Below are 21,521 nucleotides of genomic sequence, written 5' to 3'. Positions count from 1 at the left end.
ATTCTGTGTCTAGAGTTACAGCTGTGAGACATGAGGGCCAAACTGTTCAGTGGTTTTGTTTTGTTTTGATTTCTAGGGGCAATATGTAGCAATCTTGTCTGTTTGTCTGTCTGTTTCTCTATTCAGATCCCCTGATGCCTGAATATTCAAGTCTTCGTGTAGCAGGAAGACAGCTTCATGCTCTTTACCTGTTAGCTCAGTTTGTGTCTGTGTGTGACAGAAGTGCTGTCCTGAAGACGTAATTGCCCTTTGAGATGCAGAGAATAAAAAGCTGTTTGCTGATTGCCTTGTCTGAAAATCATGTAGCTAAGGTGTATTTTCCCCTCAGAAATGGTCATTTGCTCCTCAAAAATGATCTTGTACTGATGCTTCCCACTTACTCAAACCCCTCATCTTTTAAGAGGGCTTGGTAAGCATTTGTTCATGGGATCAGGAACTTTCTTGATCGCATGGAAAGATGTGGAGAGTTTGTGTTTCAGCAGTTTCAGAGGACATTTTTCGCAGTCTAATTTTGTAAAGCAGAGACCCCTGGTAATTTACCAAGCAAAATTAAATCATTTATGAGATCTCTGTTGTCCTGGCTAGACTACTGAGGCACAAGCTAGTTGGTTCATTGTCCATGCAGACATGTTTCTGTATTTAAAGAAAACATGGAAGTTTGATTACTATCTATTATGAGTATCAACTGCTGAAGAACTAGGGCAATGTGTAATGCCATCCACTACCTTCACCTGCAAAGTTTGTGCACTTTTGTGTTATGCACAGGGAAACAGATACTACAGAAATTGCAAAGCTACCTCCTTCCAAAATTAAGCTTTGTTCCCCTTTCTGTGCACGTTATGACATAATCACCAGTTGAAATGGTATGCTGCTAGAGCAAGCTGCTTGTAGGGGGGATCTTCAGAGAATTGCACTGGCAATCTCTGTTATGTCTCTTAACTCTGTGTAAGTTGTGGTTTTTCCTCCGTTACACATATTCCACAACTTGAGTGTATTTGGGGCATACTTTTCCACCTTTATTATGTGATTTGCAGATTGAAAGTTCTTTCTTCAAAGCTCAGAGATGCTGTGGTTGCCAAAATCAAATAAGTATGGATGGAACATATGTTTTTTTCATCTTGTTTTTCAAAAAAAAGCCCTTTTCACTGAAACAGCGTGAGACCAACATCCTGAGTGGAGAATTTCAGCCTGAATACTTGGAGAAGTTGGATAGAAGTTTAAGTTGCTTATATTCTATTTTAAAATAGCACAGTTAATGCTAAATATGTTAATTTTATGTTAATTATAAATAGCACTACCCTCTCTGCCTGCAATGTCCCTTGTCTTACAGCATCAGTTTTACAATGCAATTTTAAAATAAGGCACTTGTACTTTTTTTCCTATTTGTCTTCATGTTGTCTTTTGTCTTGTCTTTTTTCTTCCTGATTCTTTTCATTCTAGCTTTCTACTTCATTCTAGTTTTTCACTTCATTCTGGTTTTCCACTTATGACTTAAACAGTGTGAGGAACAATAGGCTTGATTTGTGAAGGGTATTTTTGTCCAAGAGAATTTGGTTTCACTCCCTTTGGGTTTTGCATAGAAGCAGTAACAAAATCAAGTCCAACAGCAAAACATTTGCTTGGCAGTCTCTCAGGCCACAGTGTCAATGGTATATGCTTTGATTTGCGGTCTATGTACTTGTTTTTGTGTAGTATCTACCTGAAATCAGTGAACTGACAAATCAAAATCAAATGGTCCTGAAATCAAATCGTCTTGGCCTGGCTTACTGAGAAGGGGTATAAGAACTCTGCAGGTTAATTAGACCCACCTAGACTGTATGCTTTTGTTTGAGCTCAAAGGCAGACAATTTTACTTCATAAGTTTTACTTTAAGATTTTGTAATAAAACTACTCAACTCAGGTCACCTCCATTTTTGGAATTTGTGTTTGTTACGGTGACTTAAATACATTTACCTACTCATCATACAACAACATGATTTTTGGAGTATCATTCATAGGTCTATCAAATGTGGTCTTTTGTATTGATTGTATCATGGTACAACCTATTATTGAAATAAACATGGTAGTAATTTGCCTGCTACCAAATTGAAAGTTGGAATCTAATTCCTTCTACAGAAGTTCACAAAGGAAGGAGAAAGTACACCTTCACAATCCCTTGCTTTAGGGTCGTGGTCAGCACCTGACCACTGGTAGGAGATTGGTAGTGGTCCCATATTTACTCAGACTCTGACAGACAGTGGCTAATTAGCATGGTAACTCCATGGTTTCTAGTCCATGGCATGTCAACATTGCATTTTTGGAGATGCTCTGCCTGTCATCCAAAACCAAATGTACTTAGAGAGTAATTAGCAGTAGTGCACTGTCAGACTAGAGGGATGAAACGGGCAGGAATCTGTGGCGTGTGTTCTCACTCAGGCACTACTGAGTAGCGTCACAAGTGTTTTGTGTGAAGTATTAGAAAGAATGATCCTTAATCGGTAGACGGCAGCAGGGTGGAAGGGACTACAGGCAGTTTTGATGCCATAATGGACAACCTAAAGTGATGCTAGCAAACCACTGTAAGGGAGAAAAGGACAATTCAGCAGGGATGATGGGAAGTGCTATGATGGGGTTAAAATAACCAACAGTCCAAATGGTTGTTGAGAGGGACTAAGAATAAATCAGAAGTGTGGTTTATAATTTAGTGGATCGAAACGTAAGATTACGTTAAAATATGTTAGATCATAGTTTGGGTCTTGCACTAGATTTTCAATGTTTGGATTACCTGTTTAAGCAGAAGACAACAAAGTTGCTAAAGCATTGGTCAGAATCATTGCTGTCTGATGCATGGGTGACTATCAGTCAATGTAAAAAGTGTCTCATTTCAGATGGTGTTGTGATTTCTGTGATTTTGCAGACTGTGACTGACTGCAGTGTAAATCAGTGGTTGGCCTTATTTAACCACAGGCTCTGCTTGCAGCTGGTTGACCTTTGTTATAGTGGGAGATCTTGCAAGGGCCTAATTTATCTGTATAATTCAAATAAAAGGAGTCACATCATGAGGGAAGTTGTGTCCAGATCAGCCACTGTTAACTCTTTGCTGACGTGTGCAATTTCATTTTCTCTTCCAGCAAATATTGCGGCATGCCCGTGGAAATTCCACAAAAGTGATATTTCTCATTACGGATGGATATTCCAATGGGGGAGACCCAAGACCCATTGCAGCATCCTTGCGTGAATTTGGAGTGGAGATCTTCACCTTTGGGATATGGCAGGGGAATATCCGAGAACTGAATGATATGGCATCCCACCCAAAAGAAGATCATTGTTACCTTCTTCACAGTTTTACTGAGTTTGAAGCTCTGGCACGCAGAGCTCTTCATGAAGGTATTAATGTACTAACCTCAGAAATCTACAGAGAGCAAAGAGGTCTGAATAGAAAGATCTCCAGTAGTGTCTTACATTTACTTGTCATGTAGTGTTGATTCCCTTTTTTTTCCTCATACGTTCTAGCAGAGGTGTTTGTTCCTCCATTAAAAGGATAAATTTTGTTTGACTAACTCATCATAAACAAAATGTGAGCAAAATTCTCCTCATTGATGTATATATGTATTTACATCCATTCAGCTCTTCATTTTGTTCAGAATGTCTGAAGAACAGACTGTATTCTTAGCCCAATGTAGCTTGTGCTGGAATGGATGAACCTTACATGATTGCCCTAAAGAGGCACCTAGTATACACTTTAGGTCTAGACATAATACCTTTTGGTATCTTACATAACAACAAAATTTAGTCTGCTCACAACTGATTTAGAACTCTCTATGTAAGAGTAAATACAATTTGTGTTTATGACTTTATACATTCAGTAAAACTGGAAAGTACAAGCAATGGAATGAGTTTGGAAAGTGGTTTTACCCTCTTTTAATCTGCTAAATTCTAAAAAACAAATTCTTCCTGAAAAATAGAGTAGGTTTAGACAAGCAAGAACACACGGTGAAACATTTGTTTGCAAGGCTTGATTGAGGCTTAGAAAGGCATTTGCATGCCTTAGACTAGCCATTTGCATGTATTTGCTACAAATTTTAAAAACATGCAGCTTTTAAATAAGCAGGGTTTTACTGCCTTTCTGGTGCTTTACTGCTATCCTGTTTGCTCCAGGTAAGGTTGGATTGGTCTATGTGAATGTGCCAGAAGAAAGACTTGGGTTTTTTTTATGGTGTGACCAACTGGTTATACATGCCATGACCAAATACTCTTCTGATGCCAAATATGGCATCCACCAAAGCTGGGAGAAGCTGTCTCGACAGCTTCTGTTGGGAGTGAGACTGCGTTCTGGCAGTGTTAGACTCAAATGAAGCCAAGTGAAAAAATTTGAGTGCACTATGGATTTCAGTGAGCCTTTTTCCAGAACAAGGACACCAATTTATTTTCTTTATTACATTTTGAACATAGCAAGGCTCTGCTTCACGCTGATGTCGCTACTGCTTAGAACTGGAACTTAGGGTTTTTAACAAACATTCCACTAGTGGCATAGTATGAGGCTTGTGTGAGAACTTCTGTTTGAATTTTTTGTTAATAAGTTAATACTATTTCAGACCTACCCTCTGGCAGCTATATCCAAGAAGATATATCTCATTGTTCCTATCTCTGTGAGGCAAACGAAAACTGCTGCGACATCATGGCGAGCTGTAAATGTGGTACTCACACTGGCCAGTTTGAGTGTATATGTGAAAAAGGATACTACGGGAAAGGACTACAGCATGAATGCACAGGTGAGTCTCATGTCTCAGTATTTGGGTTTCTCTGTATGCCCTGAATACGTGGCTAATCTAGTTGAGAGTGAAAAGATCTGTTTGGGATTGTGGATATGAACCTGGATCAGAATGCGTCCAAGTCTGGAAGACACTGACTGAAGACACAGAATAGCTCTAGCAGTTAAACTCGCCTCATACCTTGTCTTCAGCAATAGCTTAAAGAGATGTACAGGAAAGAGGTAAGAATAGGGGAAATGTTCTGGCAAAGTAAAACTTCCTTAAAACACAGCACATCAGAAATTTGTTACTAGGAGTTTACCAAGTCTCAGGTAATATGTTTTGCTCATAATACCTAATTTTTCTGATCACATTTTGAGCTTTCATAAACTTTCCTGTTTGCAGAGGGGCTATATATGAGGATCTTTGCAGGATAAATTCTTGGCAAAACTTACAGTCAAGTAAATATGCTTTAATTCCCTCATGTTGACTTTCAATTACTGAAGAGGAAGAAAGCGTTTGGGTCACTAAAGAGAAACTTGTCATCACATTTTGCTGAGATTGTTTTTGTTACTACTTTTTGGAAATGTCCTTTTAATAGTATACATTCAAAGTCTATGGTTAAAATGCCAGCAGTTTACAGTTATTTGCTGAAGTTGATCAATTGTATTATATTCCCTGCCAATTAACATTCTAATTCACTTAGTGCTTCTGGAACACCTTTCCTTTGTTCTGTAGGCAGGCAGGAATTCACTGAGGTTTGAGTGCAACATCCGTAGAGGAATGTAGTTAAGAATCGATGTCAGCACTGGCCCATGGCATCAGAATCATATTTTATGTAAGTGGGTGCAGCTTCCTTGTGTGCTCAATTAACTCTTAACAAAGACTATTCCATTGTGCTTATTTTCAGTTGTAACTCTAATTTATGTTAAATCAAATTTTCATAGTATTTTTTTCATTTGTCATTAAAGTCAATTTCCTCCACCTCAGGTGCCCTAGTAATCTATTGAAAAAAACAAATACAGCATTTCTGCTTCTATTAGTTGCTTGTGTCATTAAATATTGTTTTGAGCTATTCCTAAAGATAATGGCCTATCATTTTAGAGTTGCCCTTTCTACATGAAAGACTCTTTTGACGGGATGAGCACACCTTTCAAGCGCCACCAAAAATGGTGAAAGTCAGATGTCTTTAAATGGGTACTTTGCAGCTGCAGACAAAAGTTGCATTTTTACTTCTTTGGCAGGTGCTTCTGAAATAAGTTTGTAGAAGGGGGTTGTATTAGATGATTGCAGCCGTCTGCTGTGTATATGAAAGTAATTGAAGTTGCATACACGTATTTTAGGGGGAATTTGACCTGAGTAACTCAAACCTGTTCTTTATGTCTGCTCTGTTCAACTGCTGTATTCTTCAAGACAGACAAAAAAAAGTACAGTATGTGTTCTTTGAAGAAAAAATGGCCTATTTTGAAATCTTTTATTCTGAAAAGGATTCCAACCTTTTTTTTTGTTAACATTTCGCAGCTGAGCATAGCTGTGGGTTTGTAAAGCTGTTGATTTGTAAAGCATAAGGAATCTTAAGAATGCATCTTAACTTTTCTTCACTGTATAATGTGCAAGAGGACTTGTGGCAAGTTTACAGTGACAGGACTTCAATTTTAATTGAGCTACTTTTAGCTTCTGTTTGGTTAAACATGCAGATAGTCCACTAGCCTATATTCGTTTAATACAGTAAGGCTTTTTTTAAAGAGTTTTCATTAAGATGGGAAATTGTTCTTCTGCGACATATCTGTTATTTTTGCTATTTTGTTTATTTTCTGTGAATATTTTCTGTATGCACTTATCTTCTGCATTATACCATTCTACGGTTTTAAATATGAGGCATCATAATTAAATCGTAATTATGAGGCAAAAATCATCATAATAAAAATTCATAACTACCAGAAATTACTCTCTAGGAAGCTTCTATAAAATAAAATAGCCACATGCTTAGTACCGAAAAGTAGAAATTGGCTTCAGTGCCCTCCTACTGTTCTTTGTAGTACTGTTGATGATGTGCCACAGGAGGAGGAACAGACTGACTGTTTTCTATTTCAAAAAGCAAACCAGACAAAAGCTTCTTGGCCCACATTAGGAGCCTTATGTGGCCAGAGACGTCTGTGACAGTTGTGGCAGAGGAAGGGAGAGAGAGGAAGAAGGGAGGCGGTATTGTGATTGTCCCAAGTATTGTAAAGTACATGAACACCTCTTCTTCAATAGTCTTCACTTTTTCTTCTTTTTTTCCTTGATTACAAATATTGAGTTTCAAACTCGACAACCAAAGAAAAATACAGAAATCAGCAAAAATAAATTTTGTGATTTTCACTAAGACTGTGTCTTCCATTTCACCAGTGAAAAGGTGACCCGTTAAAGGCAACTGCACCTTTTATTGAAGAGTAAAACAAATGTACAGATCTCTATTTGTATCTTCTTCTCTGTCACAGAAGATTAGGATATATGTTTTTAACACAGTCTTTTCACAGGTTGTGGGTTTTTTTGGCAAGACTTTTCTGGTAAAGTTCTATTTTAAGATGCAAGATGATGCCAAAAAAGGATGATACCCATCATATTCATCTCATCAATTACTCCTAAGCACAGCTAGTCATTGGAGAGATTAGGAAATCGTTGTATTATAAGTACTAGTTTCTTTTATCTAACATGTAGACTCCATTTTCTGTATCCATGAGGATCATGTGTAGTTCACGGGGCAGAACTAGTAAATTAATTCCATGTAATCTAAGCTAGTTTTTTGTTCTTTTGTTTATATTTGGTTCACTGTTTGGTTATAATTATTGAAATGTAGAATTTCATCATTGTATGAGTATTTAATAGGCTGCTTCGGCTTTTATTTAGGAATATGCAGCATATCAGTCATCATATGCACAACCAGTGCAACAGCTTTTTTCTTCAAAACACCACATGGTTTAGATCTGTAAAGAACCTTTCCAACAAAACCTGAAATAATATGAAGACTTTACTTTTTCTTTTTTTTTTTTACAAACTTTGATTCAGAACACATTCACTGAAAAGACTTTGAACTGAGAAAATGTAGGTCCAGCAAGGCAGGGGAGATTTGCATTTTGTGGTTTCTTGTATTGTGGACCCAATTTTCAGCAGAGCATTTCTTCCATGAGATTTTCAGGATTGTTTCTGTTAAGAATGCAAAACAAACCCTGTTGTTCATAAATTGGATAGCTTTCTAGTTAGAAAAAAAAAATTGTGTTTAGTATATTACTAGCAGTTCTTTTCTTAGTCACACAGGAAGAACTTTACTTCCAGTGGTGATTCCAAGAGCCTAGTCAAAGAAAAGTAAACGTCTCTTCTGCCATGCTGTCTCTTTCCTCCCTTCCTTTTGAGAGGAGCTTCTACCCCACTGGAGGCTGAATTGCCCTTTCTCAATATTTCTTTTTGGGCGGTGTTTCTTTAGCTACCCTGTAGGAGTGACTGGCTTAATGAAGCTTTGCCAACCATCTTGAACTTACCAGACAGTACTTGGAAATTTTCACTGAGTTTACAAGGTCCCTCCAAGTCCCAAGGGATCCATTCTTAACAAACCATGTAATAACATACCTGTACTCTTCAGTAGGTGCCTAGGATGGATCTGAAGGAGAACCACCAACAGCACTTTGAGATTCCCATAGACAGGGAGTGAAAAGAAAGCAAGAAAGGGAGTGTGAAAAAGAAAGTGTACAAAATATTTCCAGACATAGTAAGATTTCAGGCTAAATTTGCCTGTTGAATCTGAAGGTTTGAATTAGTTCACAGAACTGCAGATTTTTAAGCCCTTAGAACTTAGTTTCTTGCTCTCTCACAGAGCAATGCTATTTCATGCTTTCAGTCATTGATTCTGCATCTTAAAACTTGGCAGAAGTTTGTTTTGATTCCTCTTTTCTCCTTTGCTTTTAATTTATAAATCAGAAAAATCTCTTCAGTTCTAACTTAGCTATCACTCCAGGAAGACTCCTTGTGAGACCTGCAGCAGTTGAAAACTGACAAATTGAAAAAGGAACCTGTCCTTGAGGAAAAAGTTAAATGGCTGCTACTGTGTTGTTTTGTGTCACATAAACCTGCAGATCTTGATAAACAAAAAGAAGAAAGCAAATAGAAATTTTAAACAGGATGAGTTAGAAAAACTTGGATTACAGCTGAGCAAGGAAGTTTGGATGTACATACTTAATGAAACATTAATGTAATGCTTACAAAACCTGATCAGTTTGGAAAGACTTGGGGCTTAGACTCACCTACTGTAGGGACAGAAAGGCTTTATTGGAGAGACCTTTTTCTGTGTACATCTGTCAGTCAGTGATACACTCCTTTTATTGAACAGCTCTCTAATCAGGAACCCATTTCTGTAACCCTTTGGGGGATGAGATAATTTGTTACTCTTTAATTTGTAATTTATTTGTTTTTTAAAAATTATACTCCCAAATTTAGTCTTCTTTTGTTAAGGCTTCTATTGAGTGACTTCTTGTCTGTGACAATATGCAGAGATTCTGTTGTGAATATACTGTGTTAAAATGATGGGCTGTCATGTAAAGAGGGGGGATCTAAACCAAGAGGAAGGATGCAAACTACCCATGACTAAGCAATGGTGAATCAATGTCTAATTAATACTAGTAAAAATATTCCTTACTGCCATTCTATGTATTTTTTTTCTCTTTCTTATAAATCTTGTGACTCTTTATGGATAACAGTTTGAGGATAACATTATGATGGTTAAATACAGAAGAAATGTAAATGTGTTTTTCTAGTGAGGGTATCCTTTTGTGATTAAACTCTGCAGTAATATGATGGGTGATTACAGGAGAAATGTAAATCGATCTGCTTTTCCACTGAGAGTACTGGAAGACAAGTGGATGAGAAAGGTGAATATGAAAAACAAGTGCTATATACAAGGGTATGGAAATTTAGTAGGTTAATTATATTTTTAAAAATCTTTTCAAGACTTAATAATGCAAAACCATTAATAATTATTGTTTTCACAAAGACTGGAGAAAATGGCTTTTACAAGTATTTTGTGTGTAAAATAAATACATCTAGAAGCATGCAGACATGGTCTTCCAGTTTTTTTACATTTAAGTCTTCTTTCTCAAGAATTTGTTCCCTGAAGCCCAGTATTTCCTGCTTTGCTTTTGGAAATTCAGGTAGAGGTTCTCCTACTTGTTGCTATAGGAAGCGAAGCAAACAAAGGGAGAGGGAAAAAATTATTTGGATGCTGCAAGATTTTACAAAATGAAGCATACCGCAGAGAAAAATTCCTTTGGTTTGATAATTTAAAAGCGTGTCATTTCCCACTTTTACGGTATGCTTTATGAAGCTGAGGGTGGAAGCTTCTTTTGCTGAGTCCTTCAAGCCTTATGACCTTGTACCCATAGAGTGATACCAAAAATGTTCCTAAGGCATGGTGTGTATGAAGTGATAACGGATTTGTCAATTACTAAAGTGTTTCTTGTGGTACTGTAAAACCTGTATGATCTGCTCTTCTCCTGAGAAGTCTGTGGAGGGAAACAGAAGCAAAACAAGTGGGGTTTTTCCAGGAAAAAAAATGCTGAGGTTGGAATTTTATTTTCTTTCTTTTGGAATCTAAATACTCACAAGTCAGGTGGGACAGATCATGCAGATTTTCTTGGGGGCTTTCATTTGTTTTCTTGGAGGATTGTCACTCTGTTTAAGATAATGTGAACCCCGTAATTGCCAAGGTGGAATTTAAGTCCAGATCTAGTCCATTAGTAAAAATCTTTAACAAACTCTGGAGTCAGACACTGAGCTCCGCAAACCATAATAAAAACGTCAAATTTCTGATGCCTAACCCCAAGGGCTGTGCCTGCAATATTCTAAAGAAGGAGCTTTTCTTAGTTAATTTGGTAAAAGTGTTTTTGCATAAACAAATGGCACATGAAGCTACTGGTGGTTTTTAACCATATCCATAGCTTTGATAAGCCAGTTGAAGTGGTACAGAATTTCCAATAGTTTTAATGAGTTCTGGTCCTTGGAACCAAGTGACTCACTTTTCGCTCTCCAGCAGGCCTTGTGTATCAATTTATATACATTTTCTGTTGCAAAAGCAAAAATTGTAAGTAACATGATAGCTAATATGGGTAACAATGTTCCTATGGTATATATTTTTGTAACTCTGTACATATCACTTGTTTCCTTTGAATTTTAAACTTAACTGTAGTGGAGAAAACACACAAAACCTAAAAATCAAACAAATAAACAAAAAAAACCCTATCAACACAAAGGTTTTCCCTGCATTCTTGCACCATTTCTGAGGAAATTCTTTAAAAATTAAGCTGTAAGGTGAAGGTTCAATTTTGATATATGCAGACCAGAAAAGCAGAGGTGTAGTTTTACGTCTGTACAAGGTATTGAAAAACATCCCGTCCTTTCAAAGTAGATGTCATCTAAGGCTTTAGAAAATAAATTTCTATTCCCAAACTTTTGTTCTTTTGTAATAAGTACAGAACTCTTTGTGAAATAAATTTTTTTGTGGTGTCGGAAGTGATGCTCAAGTTACCCTTTTTTCCTTATCTTGAAAGTGACTTGTCCTGGTCCCCTCAGAATGTCATGAAATAAAGCCTCCAGACAAAGTACTTATGTTCAATTTGAGGAGAAAAATCAACCATTTGCAGGGCTTAAGAGGAGCAGAAACAGGCCTCTGATTAGAAATAGACATGACATAGAAATAGCCTCCAGCTTTCTGTGCCAATCAGACTTAGGCTCTCTATGGAGCATCCAAGCTGCCCTTTGGCCACAATGTAAACATTACATGCAGTCGTCCTAATGAAGAAAGCTCTAAGTGTAAATACAGCACCAGCTAGGTTTAGCCTTTGGTCAAATGCTTGTAAAACCCTTACTGTTAAGCCTGGGCTTTTCCCTGAGACTCCTGACAGGATAAAAAGCAGGTTCTCTTACCTTCATTCAGATTTTACATGGTTTGAAAACATTTTCAGCTGTGCAGTCATGGGAGAGCTGATACAGTTTACAAAGTTTATGCTGAACATGCCTTCTTTAACTGCTTGAAATGTTCCTCAGCCAGTTATCACTGATTTTTAAACAGTTTAAGCTCAAACCATTTTAACCCAAGGACCCAAGGGAATGGCCTGAAGTTGTGTCACAGAAGGTTCAGGTAGGATATAAGAAAAAGGTTCTTCATGTACAGCGCGATTGAGCACTGGAACAGGCTCCCCAGGGAAGTGGTCACAGCACCAAGCCTGACAGAGTTCAAGAAGCATTTGGATGGTATTCTCAGGCACATGGTGTGACTCTTGGGGATTGTCCTGTGCAGGGGTTAAGAGTTGGACTCGATGATCCTTGTGGGTCCCTTCCAACTCAGCATATTCTGTGACTCTGTGATCAAGGGCCTTTGATAAGCCTTTGATGGTCTTGCAGATTTGAAAATCTGTTTCAGGATTGGGACTTGCATCATATCAGGCACTTATTGGAATAGTTGTCCATTGAATCCCTTAATGAAAAGTTTTCTACTGCAACATTCTTTTTTTACCTCTGTGGATCCCTTGCCTTCTCTACCTTGTCAGAAACACATAGCCAGGATGTTTTCATAGACATGTGTGTACAGGTATTGTTCCTGAATTTGTGCTCTCTCACAAATTAAAAGCAGACATCTTAGCATCCTGTGAGCTTTTAAGTAGCTCTTGTCTTAGTGAAAAAAAAAAATCTTGAAAGAGTGCATTGAAGACAAAATAATATAGCAGTATATAGCAAAGAGTGTTAATTTTTGAAGTGAAGAGAGAGGTTAAGAAACTTAGAACTTGTTTTAATTAACTGTTTTGTCCATAGTGGCTCTCTAAGGCTCCAAAGCTTTACCTGTAACTATTTATGTCATCGCCAGGGTGTAACTTAATCTACAATTAACTTGTGATGTTTAATCTTAGTGCTTGTACATGTGAGGTTGTGAATAGATATCAGGATTTCTAGCTTATAAAGTTGCTCCCAAAGTCATGTCAAAGTTGATTCATTTAACTAGACTGGAGCATAATGCTCTTAATGTGATAAAATCAGGCATCCCCTGTGTCTCTGCATTTGAATTTTGATGGATTATACACAGTGTCTTTGTCACTTAGACAAATTTGACTCTTAACTCTCAGAATCAGTTTTGAATTTAACATGGAGTGTAGGAATATTTTCATTTTGTTTTAAATCCTTGTCTGGACTTATGCTGTGAAATTCACTCTATCCAGGCCAGTGAGTATTTGCAGAGCACTTTCTCTGTAAGAATGAGTTCTGTTCCTTTCAACATTTTAAACCAAATCGTCTACGTTTCTCCCAATATGAAAGAAGTATTTTGTATAAAACGCAATTTGCACCATTTGCGAATGTTCAGAGGTGGTCATCTGTTATTTTTCATGATTTCACTGAGAGGGAGAAGAAAATATAGAAGCAAAGGTGCACAAAGTTCGTTGGGTCAAAACCTGTAGTTAAATAAGAGATTTGTTTGCAGATTTTGACCTAAGCAAAGCCTTTCAAGGGATATGTACCCAAAAGGCAATAGAGGCGGTCCTTCCACTACCTTCTGTCCACTTGGCTACCACCATCATAAGAAAATAAAACACAGTAATGAGAAGGGTTGAGATGGCTTTTCTGTTGCCTCTTCTGTGCAGCCCTGTCCCACGGACTTCTCTGGGCGCTCTGTGGAAAACTGTCTGGCAGGTTCCTCAGGTTGCTTCACTTCAGGGAGGAACCCCTCTCTGTCTTCTGCAGCTGTGCTCCTCACTCCCTCCTGCTGTGCACATCCTCTGTTTCTTCAGCCACAGGAGTTCAGAAGTACTTCAGTTTCTGGTACCACTTGAGCAAAGGCAGTGGGCAGCAAGAAGAGTATGTTGGAAAAAACACCTTGATGAAAACGGGTCAAAAGCTTACTAAACTTAGAGCAGAATTAGGTCATGTGAGTTGCAGATATACTGTTATAAGCTTAATATATCTGCCAAGTACTCAACAGCCGGAATGGAGCAGTTTGGTTGACTGTCTTGTAAGCAGCCTTCTTTTCTTCTATCACTCTAAAAAATTCTCACCCAGAAACAATACTAATTGCATAGCAGAGTGTGGTCTGGTCCCTTGGGAATGAGAAGGCAGCAGCACAGATCAGTTTCATCAAACAGGAAATTGGTTTCTCCTGATTCTGTTCATGTTTTGATGAAAAGAGAATCAGGACTGTGCACATAAATGGGAACCTCTTCAGGCCAAAACCCTAGGGTTTAATTTGTTACCATGCAAAACAAAGCCAGAACAGCAACTCATGCTTCCAATACGGTTTGAGAAGTTGATTTTTTTCTCCCTAGTCTGAAATTTATTGAAAAGGAAGTATTTTAGTCAACAAGAGCAGGAAGAATTAATGGACCTTGGGGTGGGTGGGGCATTGAGAAACATTAAATTTTTGAAGTGTGTATAACATAGTTAAACATCTAGTCTATTTTAGTCGTGTCATTTAGATATAATTTGGACCTGATATATTTGAAACAAAACCCAATAAAGTTAAGCACTTAATTGCAGGTTTTTAGCAATGTAAAGCATAGAGGAATAGCAAAAATCTCCATCTGTGTGACTGGTTCTACACAGAGCTGCACCCATTGTAACAACCTAAGATCTGGCTCCTTCCCCCGACCATTACAAAAATCTGTGGGGTTGTTTTTTTCCATGGCATCAAAAGAAACATTCTGAGGATAGCTAAAAAAAAAGTCGAGTTTTGCCCCAAAAAGTTCAAAGAAAGAGTGTTCTCTTGTAAATGCTAGTAAATACCCATGCAAAGTTTCCATGTCCTTGTGGCATATAGTTTGTTTCTCAAACAAAATTGCCAGAAGATAAAATACAAGAACTTTTCTACATTGTGGCTGCTAATGCTGCATGTCTTTTTCCACAGGCTATTGCCATTAATTCCAGCCTGTTTTTTGGTTAGAGCTTCACAGATTAGTTAAGAGTATAACATTTCTATGACTATTGTCAGTCTTCACTTCAGCTCCAGTTTTTAGTTTTATGGCAGAAAAGTGCTTGCTACATTCTCCTACTGTATTCCCTGCTGGTACTGTATTCCCCTGAAAAAAACTCTTCACTTGAAAGTACACATAAGTATTTAAAACTGTATCAAGATAGAGACAGGAAATACAAGTGTTCTGGTCCAGTCCAGTGTGGAGGAGCTCTAGTAATTTTGAATGCAGCAGATAACTGTTTATATCTTCTGGATCTGTTTTACCTCTGTGACACAGCGGTACCATGAGTTTCAAGACAGCAGGTATGAAGAGCAGTCTTCTTGCAGGAGTATGAAGTGCTTCAAAAGTCACTCAGGTAACTCAGTTCATAGGACTGAGTTTTTCTAAATACAAGGAGGAGAGTGGGGGGCTGAGTAGCCTTATTCTGAGAAGTCATGGTGTCCACACAGAACATAAGGAATGCATGACAAGCCTCATGGTTATACAACAGAAAAGCTAGTGAAGCTGGTGTTTCTTTTAGACTTCTATTATTGTCTGTCTCATAGAGACATTAGTATGTGTACCTGAATATACTCCAGTCCTTTAGCCCTATTGCTGTTGTAAGCTTGGCAAAGAATATCACATGAAATGCAAATGTTTAGTTTCCCTCTTTTTACAGTCTAAGCCTTTGCCTCAACTTTGTGAGTATCAAAATATGCTGTCACTTGCAAATCTCTTCACTTGAGTTTTTATATCACTGTGAATTGTACAGGAGTAAAACATATATTTTTTTCTTCTATTATTTCTGAATGGAAATTCAAAATGCAATGCCTTATGAAATGCAACACCATTTAAAACATAATACTTCTGTGAGCACTCATATTCTTGCTGATTAGCCAAAAACACTTCAAAGAACTGTCACAGTGGCAGCGCAGAGGTGCAGGTTAGGTCATGGCATAGGAATACACAAAGGCAAGGGCACTTGGTCTCCATTAGTGACTTGATTTCAGCAATGACAGTAGCCAGGCTGTATTCATGTATAGCTTTTTAGGTGGACCAGTAGCCCACCTTGTGTCCACAGTCCAAACCCGTGAGAACAAAAGTAACGTGATCACAAAAAATTGGACTGAGAAGGACCATACCAGCCTCAGACGCTGAGGCACTCTGTGACAGTATCTCTTTAATGTACCAATAGCTGAGGTTTACCTTCTTTCCTACCTTTTCGCTACTTAGCAGTGATGCTCCTTTTCAATACTCATAAAATCATAAAACCATTTAGGTCGGATAAGACCATTAAGATAATCGATTCTGACAATTAACATAGCGCTGCTGAGTCCACCACTAAACCATTTCCCTAAGTACCATGTCTACATATCTTTTAAATACCTCTGGGTTTGATGACTCCACCACTTGCCTGGGCAGCCTATTCCTTTTGGTGAAAAAATTTTCATAATATCCAACCTAAACCTCCCCTGGTGCAACTTCAGGCCTTTTCCTTTTGCCCTCTCACTTGCTACTTAGGAGAAGAGACCAACCCCCACTTCACTACAGCTTCCTTTCAAGTAGCTGTAGAGAGTGATAAGGTTCCTTCCAAGCCTCCTTTTCTCTAGGCTAAGCACCCCCAAGCTCTCTCAGATGCTCCTCGTAACACTTGTGCTCCAGAGCCTTTTCCATCTTCATTACCCTTTAGACACACTCTAACTCTTCAGTGTCTTTCTTGTAGCAAGAGGCCCAAAGCTTATCCATGATAATGGCTCTCCTAGGGTAGGTGCCAGAGGAGTTTGGCCTAGAAGCAGTATTAAGCTACACTGTGGCCCCCAAAATGCAGTTTGCCTGGCCCTCAATTCCAGCTGACAAATGAGGTCTAAGGCTCTGCCAGCCTCCAGGATTCTGTTGTCTTCAATCTCTTGATAGCGCTTCACCTTCACCAGCATTTCTTCAGGTGCTGCCTGGAATTTTCCACTCTGTCACAGTCAAGAAGGCAACTTTGCACCCTGAGAGCGTGTGAGAAGCTCCTTATTGCTGTCTTGTTCCCTTGTTTCTTTTCATCTATCCCTCCCCTGTAACAGATGGAGGTGATAGATTACAGCTGTTACTCGTCTGGTGTTTGCTTCAAGGATGAAGCACAGACAACAACTAAAAGTAGTAAGTTCAAGGTCTATGAATGTGATGCTCCCAAAAGCTGTCTGTAACATCTTAAATTTCACTCCCAATGATGTTAGAGATTGATTTATTCTTATTACTTTTAAAGTAGTTTTTGGGAGGCCTCCTACATTGAAATAGAAAGTGCAGTGCCTCATACATTCCTACATCAGAGAGTTTATAATCTGTCACTTGCATCCCTCACTGGTTCACAGTCTGCAAAAGTACAAGCAACTAGCCAAGAACTTGGCTCCAACTCATGAAAAACTGGGATACTTTTAGACAGCATTAATTATCTTGTGATAACTAACTAATTGGAATCAAGTGCTGTTTAGAAATAGATTTTTCTAGCTAAAAATCTGTGGTTTAATAATCACTTTGGGTTAAGTCTTGGGTCTATTAAGCAGTGATTTAATAATTATTGCTGCTTACCTTTGTTTTTCTTTTTTGCTTCAGATTGCAGTTAAGAGTGTTCCCTCCTTCTTATTCTCCATCTCTGCAGATGTAGATGGTCTTATTTATGACAAAAGAGCTTAGAAAAAGGGCATGCAATTAAAGGAGAGGGTGGGACCAGAAGTGTGGCAGACCTTTTATCTCCCAAAACATGCAAAGAATATTGCTGCCCTTTAGAAAGAGAACAAGTGATTCTGCCTCTTAAAGGTGGAAAAATTACCTTTGAAGCTGAGAAGAGGATGGAGAAGTGGGACACACAGCACAGTTTCACTTAGGTGTGCAGAGAGGTTGAGCACCTGACAGTTCTTGAGACAATCTCACTCTGCTGTTTTCCTGCCCCCTTTCTGACCACAGCAGTGGGGTATTTCATTCTAATTTAAACAGCTGCCCCTCAGTAAAGACCTTGGATGTTACAAGTTGCTACTTTAGCACATTTGGTCAGTACTGACAGCAAGAAGGGGCCTTAGAAACACATGACTTGCTACCCAGGGATTCCTTCTTTATGGGAGAACTCCTGCATTGCAGAAAATGAGGTCTTTGCAGAGTGGCTAGGGGATGAAAACCAGTTTTTTGGCTGTCTAGTGGGGGATGCAAAAGTATTGTTCAGAAATGTTTTAATGAAAGTTCTTCACAGAAGGAAGCTTCTGTGGTCTGAAGTCTGAGATCTGAAGACTAAGGTCTCAGGGTGTGTGTTCGGTTGAGATACTGCAACATAATCTTTTTTATCTTTCATCGTTTTTAGTATAGTTTTTGCAGTGGTGAAGTTCACTTTGTTGGCAGTCACAAGACTTAGTACTCAAAAACCATTTCTTCAATTCAGATCTGAGGTGACCCTTTTCCTTGCAGCACACATTGCTTTAGAAAGAGTCAGATATGTTCTTAAGGACTTCCTTTGTATCTTGCAAAGAAATGAGAGGGGAGGGCAAGGCAAAATGGGGAAAATGAAGTGAGAAGCAGTCACTTTTCCAAATGTTTCTTGAGCAGTTAATAGTGAGCATAATGGTTTAGTTATCTCAGTGCTCTTGCGTTCCACAAACAAGACCTTTTCTTGATCTACATATTTAGATAATATTAAAATAATTCAGAGGATCCCGTCAATTTCCATAAGAGTTTTGCTTGAGGAATGGAGAATGGGATTTATGGCATTTTTCACAGTAAATCATGGGTATCAGCAGTGATTCCAAGAATTAAGCAGAAACTATAACATCAAGATTACAACAGTTTGCTGAACTCTACGCAGGGATAGCTGGGCTAGTTTCACAATATCTAAAAAAATAATTGGCAAACCCACCACTTTTTATTGCCTGGCTATGGGCCTGAGCCATTGCATGTGCTTCAGCCGTCTTAAGTTAACCAAAAGCTATGTTTCCTACCCTGGGCTGCTAAGTAAATAAACATGGAAATAGTGACATATGTTCTCCATCTGCACAGTCATGTGTTATATCTTCAGTGCTCAGAAATGTTACTTAATAGACATATAATCACTGTTGTTGAAAAGTATATTTGATGATAAAAATAAGGGATGTGTAGAAGAGGCCAAGTTTGGCACCTAATGCAGTAGTGACAGTTTATTAAGGGTCTGGCAGAAATGGCTTCATTTTCCTGTTTATAATAACTTTTACTTGCTCATCTGTGATTGAGCAATGGGAACTGCTCTGATCTGCAGAGAAAAGAGGCAGAAATAGGTATCGGGTTTGTTGGGGGTTTTTATCTCCATGATCATATGAACCAGCAGCTGCGAGGATTGGGTGTTGGAGGCAACAGCAGAAAGGGAGCATTTCACATTAAACTAGTAAAAGGATTCAGGAACATACAGGGCTCTATTCATATTTTGCCAGAGAGAAAATTCACGATTTTTGCCTGAATGAGAAGAGGAAAATCTGAGGATATGGAACCTGTCAACTACTCCAGGATTCCTCCCACAACTTGCTGCTCTCAGGAAAGCCAGTTTGGTTATTCAGTTTGATCAGAGAGTAATTTTTAGTTACATTAAGTCCCAAGAATCACTGAACACAAAACTATTCAAGTTGCTGAATTGGTGAACACAGTGGAAATGAATCTTGAACCACCAGGCACATTCTTCACTGCATAAACCTCCCAGTGCTGTGAAGCTTCAGGTGCATGCTTTGCCGAATTCTAAACCCCAGTCCCTTATTTTGTTTAAATTGAGGAATCCCAGGAGAAGGTGATGTGTAGATTTAGCTGTAACACGAGCCTCTTGCTCCCTGCTTCTGGAAGAAAGTGTGGGCTATGCTGAGCAATTGCTGGCTGTGTTGTGATTTCAGCATGTCCCAAGAGTCACGGGCAGTGGAGTAGATTCTCACTTCTGTCCAGGTTCCTCTGGGTGTAGCACATTAGGAGTTGTTCAAGAACCAGTATTTCCTAAATAGCAGGAAGCTACACAGAGCTCTTAGAATAGTAGTATTTAGAGTAGCATGTGCTATCATATCAGCAGTGATCAGGGTTTGCTGAGGAATGTGTGCCTGTGATCATGATAAACACCATGCCCAGAGGAGCCTACTGTATAGTAGTGCTGCTCTGAGCAAAGCATTTTCAGAATTTATTTTCCCTTTTAAGTAAGAGTCTAATTGTATGGGAAGTTTTAAACACAAAACCTTCATTTGCACATAAGTAAATTCTTAAATAATCTCTATTTGCATGGCAAACTTTACACAGTTAATTGAATTTATTTCCCAGAAAGACCTTTTTGTGTTTTTGAAATTTGTTTAGGACTTTTAGAAATACTGAGTAATATGAGGACAGAAATCAGTATTCAAGCTCTAAAAATCAAATATGCTGGCATGAGCTGATACCCTCAGCTGATAGGCATGTATATGTTTGCTTTGGGTATCCCCACCAAGTGTATCACCAAGGCTGGATTTTATGTCTGTGCAAACAGCAAACCTGTGAACTGTCTAAAATGCCACTAAGACTTAAAACAAAAGAGCTTCATTTCAATACATGAATGCCATTTCTGTATATATATATATATTGCACAAGTTGTCTAAATCTGTCTTGTGAACACGTAGCTTGAATGAAACATAGGTAGACTTCTTCTAAAGTTACAATACCATGCATGGAATCAGGATTTTCTTTTTCTATTCTTGAGTAAGCCACATGCTTTGAAACAAAAAGAGATGGTACCTTCTGTAAACACATATATAGTAGTCTTTGTTTCTATCATTGTAAAACATTTAAAATACATCTAAAAGCTGTGTGTCCTTACAGTGCATGTGTGGTTCAAGTATCTGTTTAAGGCACTCACCATGCTTCTAACGTGTAATAGATGGTCTGCTTTTTAAAAAAGAGTCTTATAATTGGGCATAAATGGATTTTCTATAAATTCTCAGTACTGCTGTGACCGAAGAGGATATTTTGCAGTCAGAATCATTGCTTTGCAGTAATCCTTTCTGAATGTGCTGGCCCCAGGCCTACCCAGGGATGCTCAGCACAGTTGTGGCTCACAGCTGGACCTCCCTGTGGAGAATGTCCATTTAGGCTTCCTAACTTTTACAAGCAGTGGTAGCTCTTGGGCTTACCATTCTTCAAGCAGGCAGATTGTTCTCCACATTGCGGATGCTTGCGGTACTGGGACAGGATGTTCACCCAAGGGACTGCATCTCCTTCCAGGCAACTTTACAATTCTTCTGCCCCATGGGAGAGGACCCATGGGGTCCTCTCTTTTTATCAGGAGTAATTTTTTTCCTCTGAAAGTTTGTTATGACTGTTTAAAGTGCTTAAAGATCTAGAGGTAGTGTCATTGCAAATTCTACTTGGTATTGGAATATTGCAGTTTGAATGTCTGTAAACTCAATTAAAGGGTTTGAATGAACCCCTCCCTATATATCATGTATAGAAGTACCTAAACTTCTCAGTTGTTTCAGCCTGCTGTGTCTGGTTGAGAGGAAATTTGTAAATCTAATAAAGAGATGGATCAAAATACATCTAGTGGGAACAGAGACGACATCTAACTTGTAAAATTGCTAATCATGTTGCTGTGAGAAGGATGCTTAAGGAATACTGACAAAGAACAGATGGGTGAGCAGGTTCAATGCTGCCTGAAATTAATGCAGAGCACATGCTGGGGATAACAGGAGATATTAAAGAGTTGGAGAACATGCTGAGACTTAGAAGAAATCTTTCCCTGATCTGTACACGTAAATACAAGCTACTCATTTTCCTTCACAATCTTTGTACAAGTCACACATGTCAAATGTTCAACTAAAGCCACTTCCTT

At 38.5% G+C, this 21,521-nt stretch overlaps 1 protein-coding gene across 1 annotated transcript in view; it reads left to right on the top strand.

Annotated features, from left to right (window-relative positions):
* The window catches only part of SVEP1 (sushi, von Willebrand factor type A, EGF and pentraxin domain containing 1), a 121,716-nt gene that overhangs the window by 14,299 nt on the left and 85,896 nt on the right, over window positions 1-21,521 (top strand). The window contains exons 2-3 of the mRNA XM_027709012.1: window positions 3,111-3,366; window positions 4,575-4,751. Coding sequence (XP_027564813.1) covers window positions 3,111-3,366; window positions 4,575-4,751 — 433 coding nt within the window. The remainder of the gene's footprint in view (window positions 1-3,110; window positions 3,367-4,574; window positions 4,752-21,521) is intronic.

This window comes from Neopelma chrysocephalum, unplaced genomic scaffold, assembly GCF_003984885.1.
Source record: "Neopelma chrysocephalum unplaced genomic scaffold, ASM398488v2 Primary Assembly neopelma1_96671, whole genome shotgun sequence".
Classification (NCBI taxonomy): Eukaryota; Metazoa; Chordata; class Aves; order Passeriformes; family Pipridae; genus Neopelma; species Neopelma chrysocephalum.
This window is presented reverse-complemented; position numbering and strand designations above follow the sequence as displayed.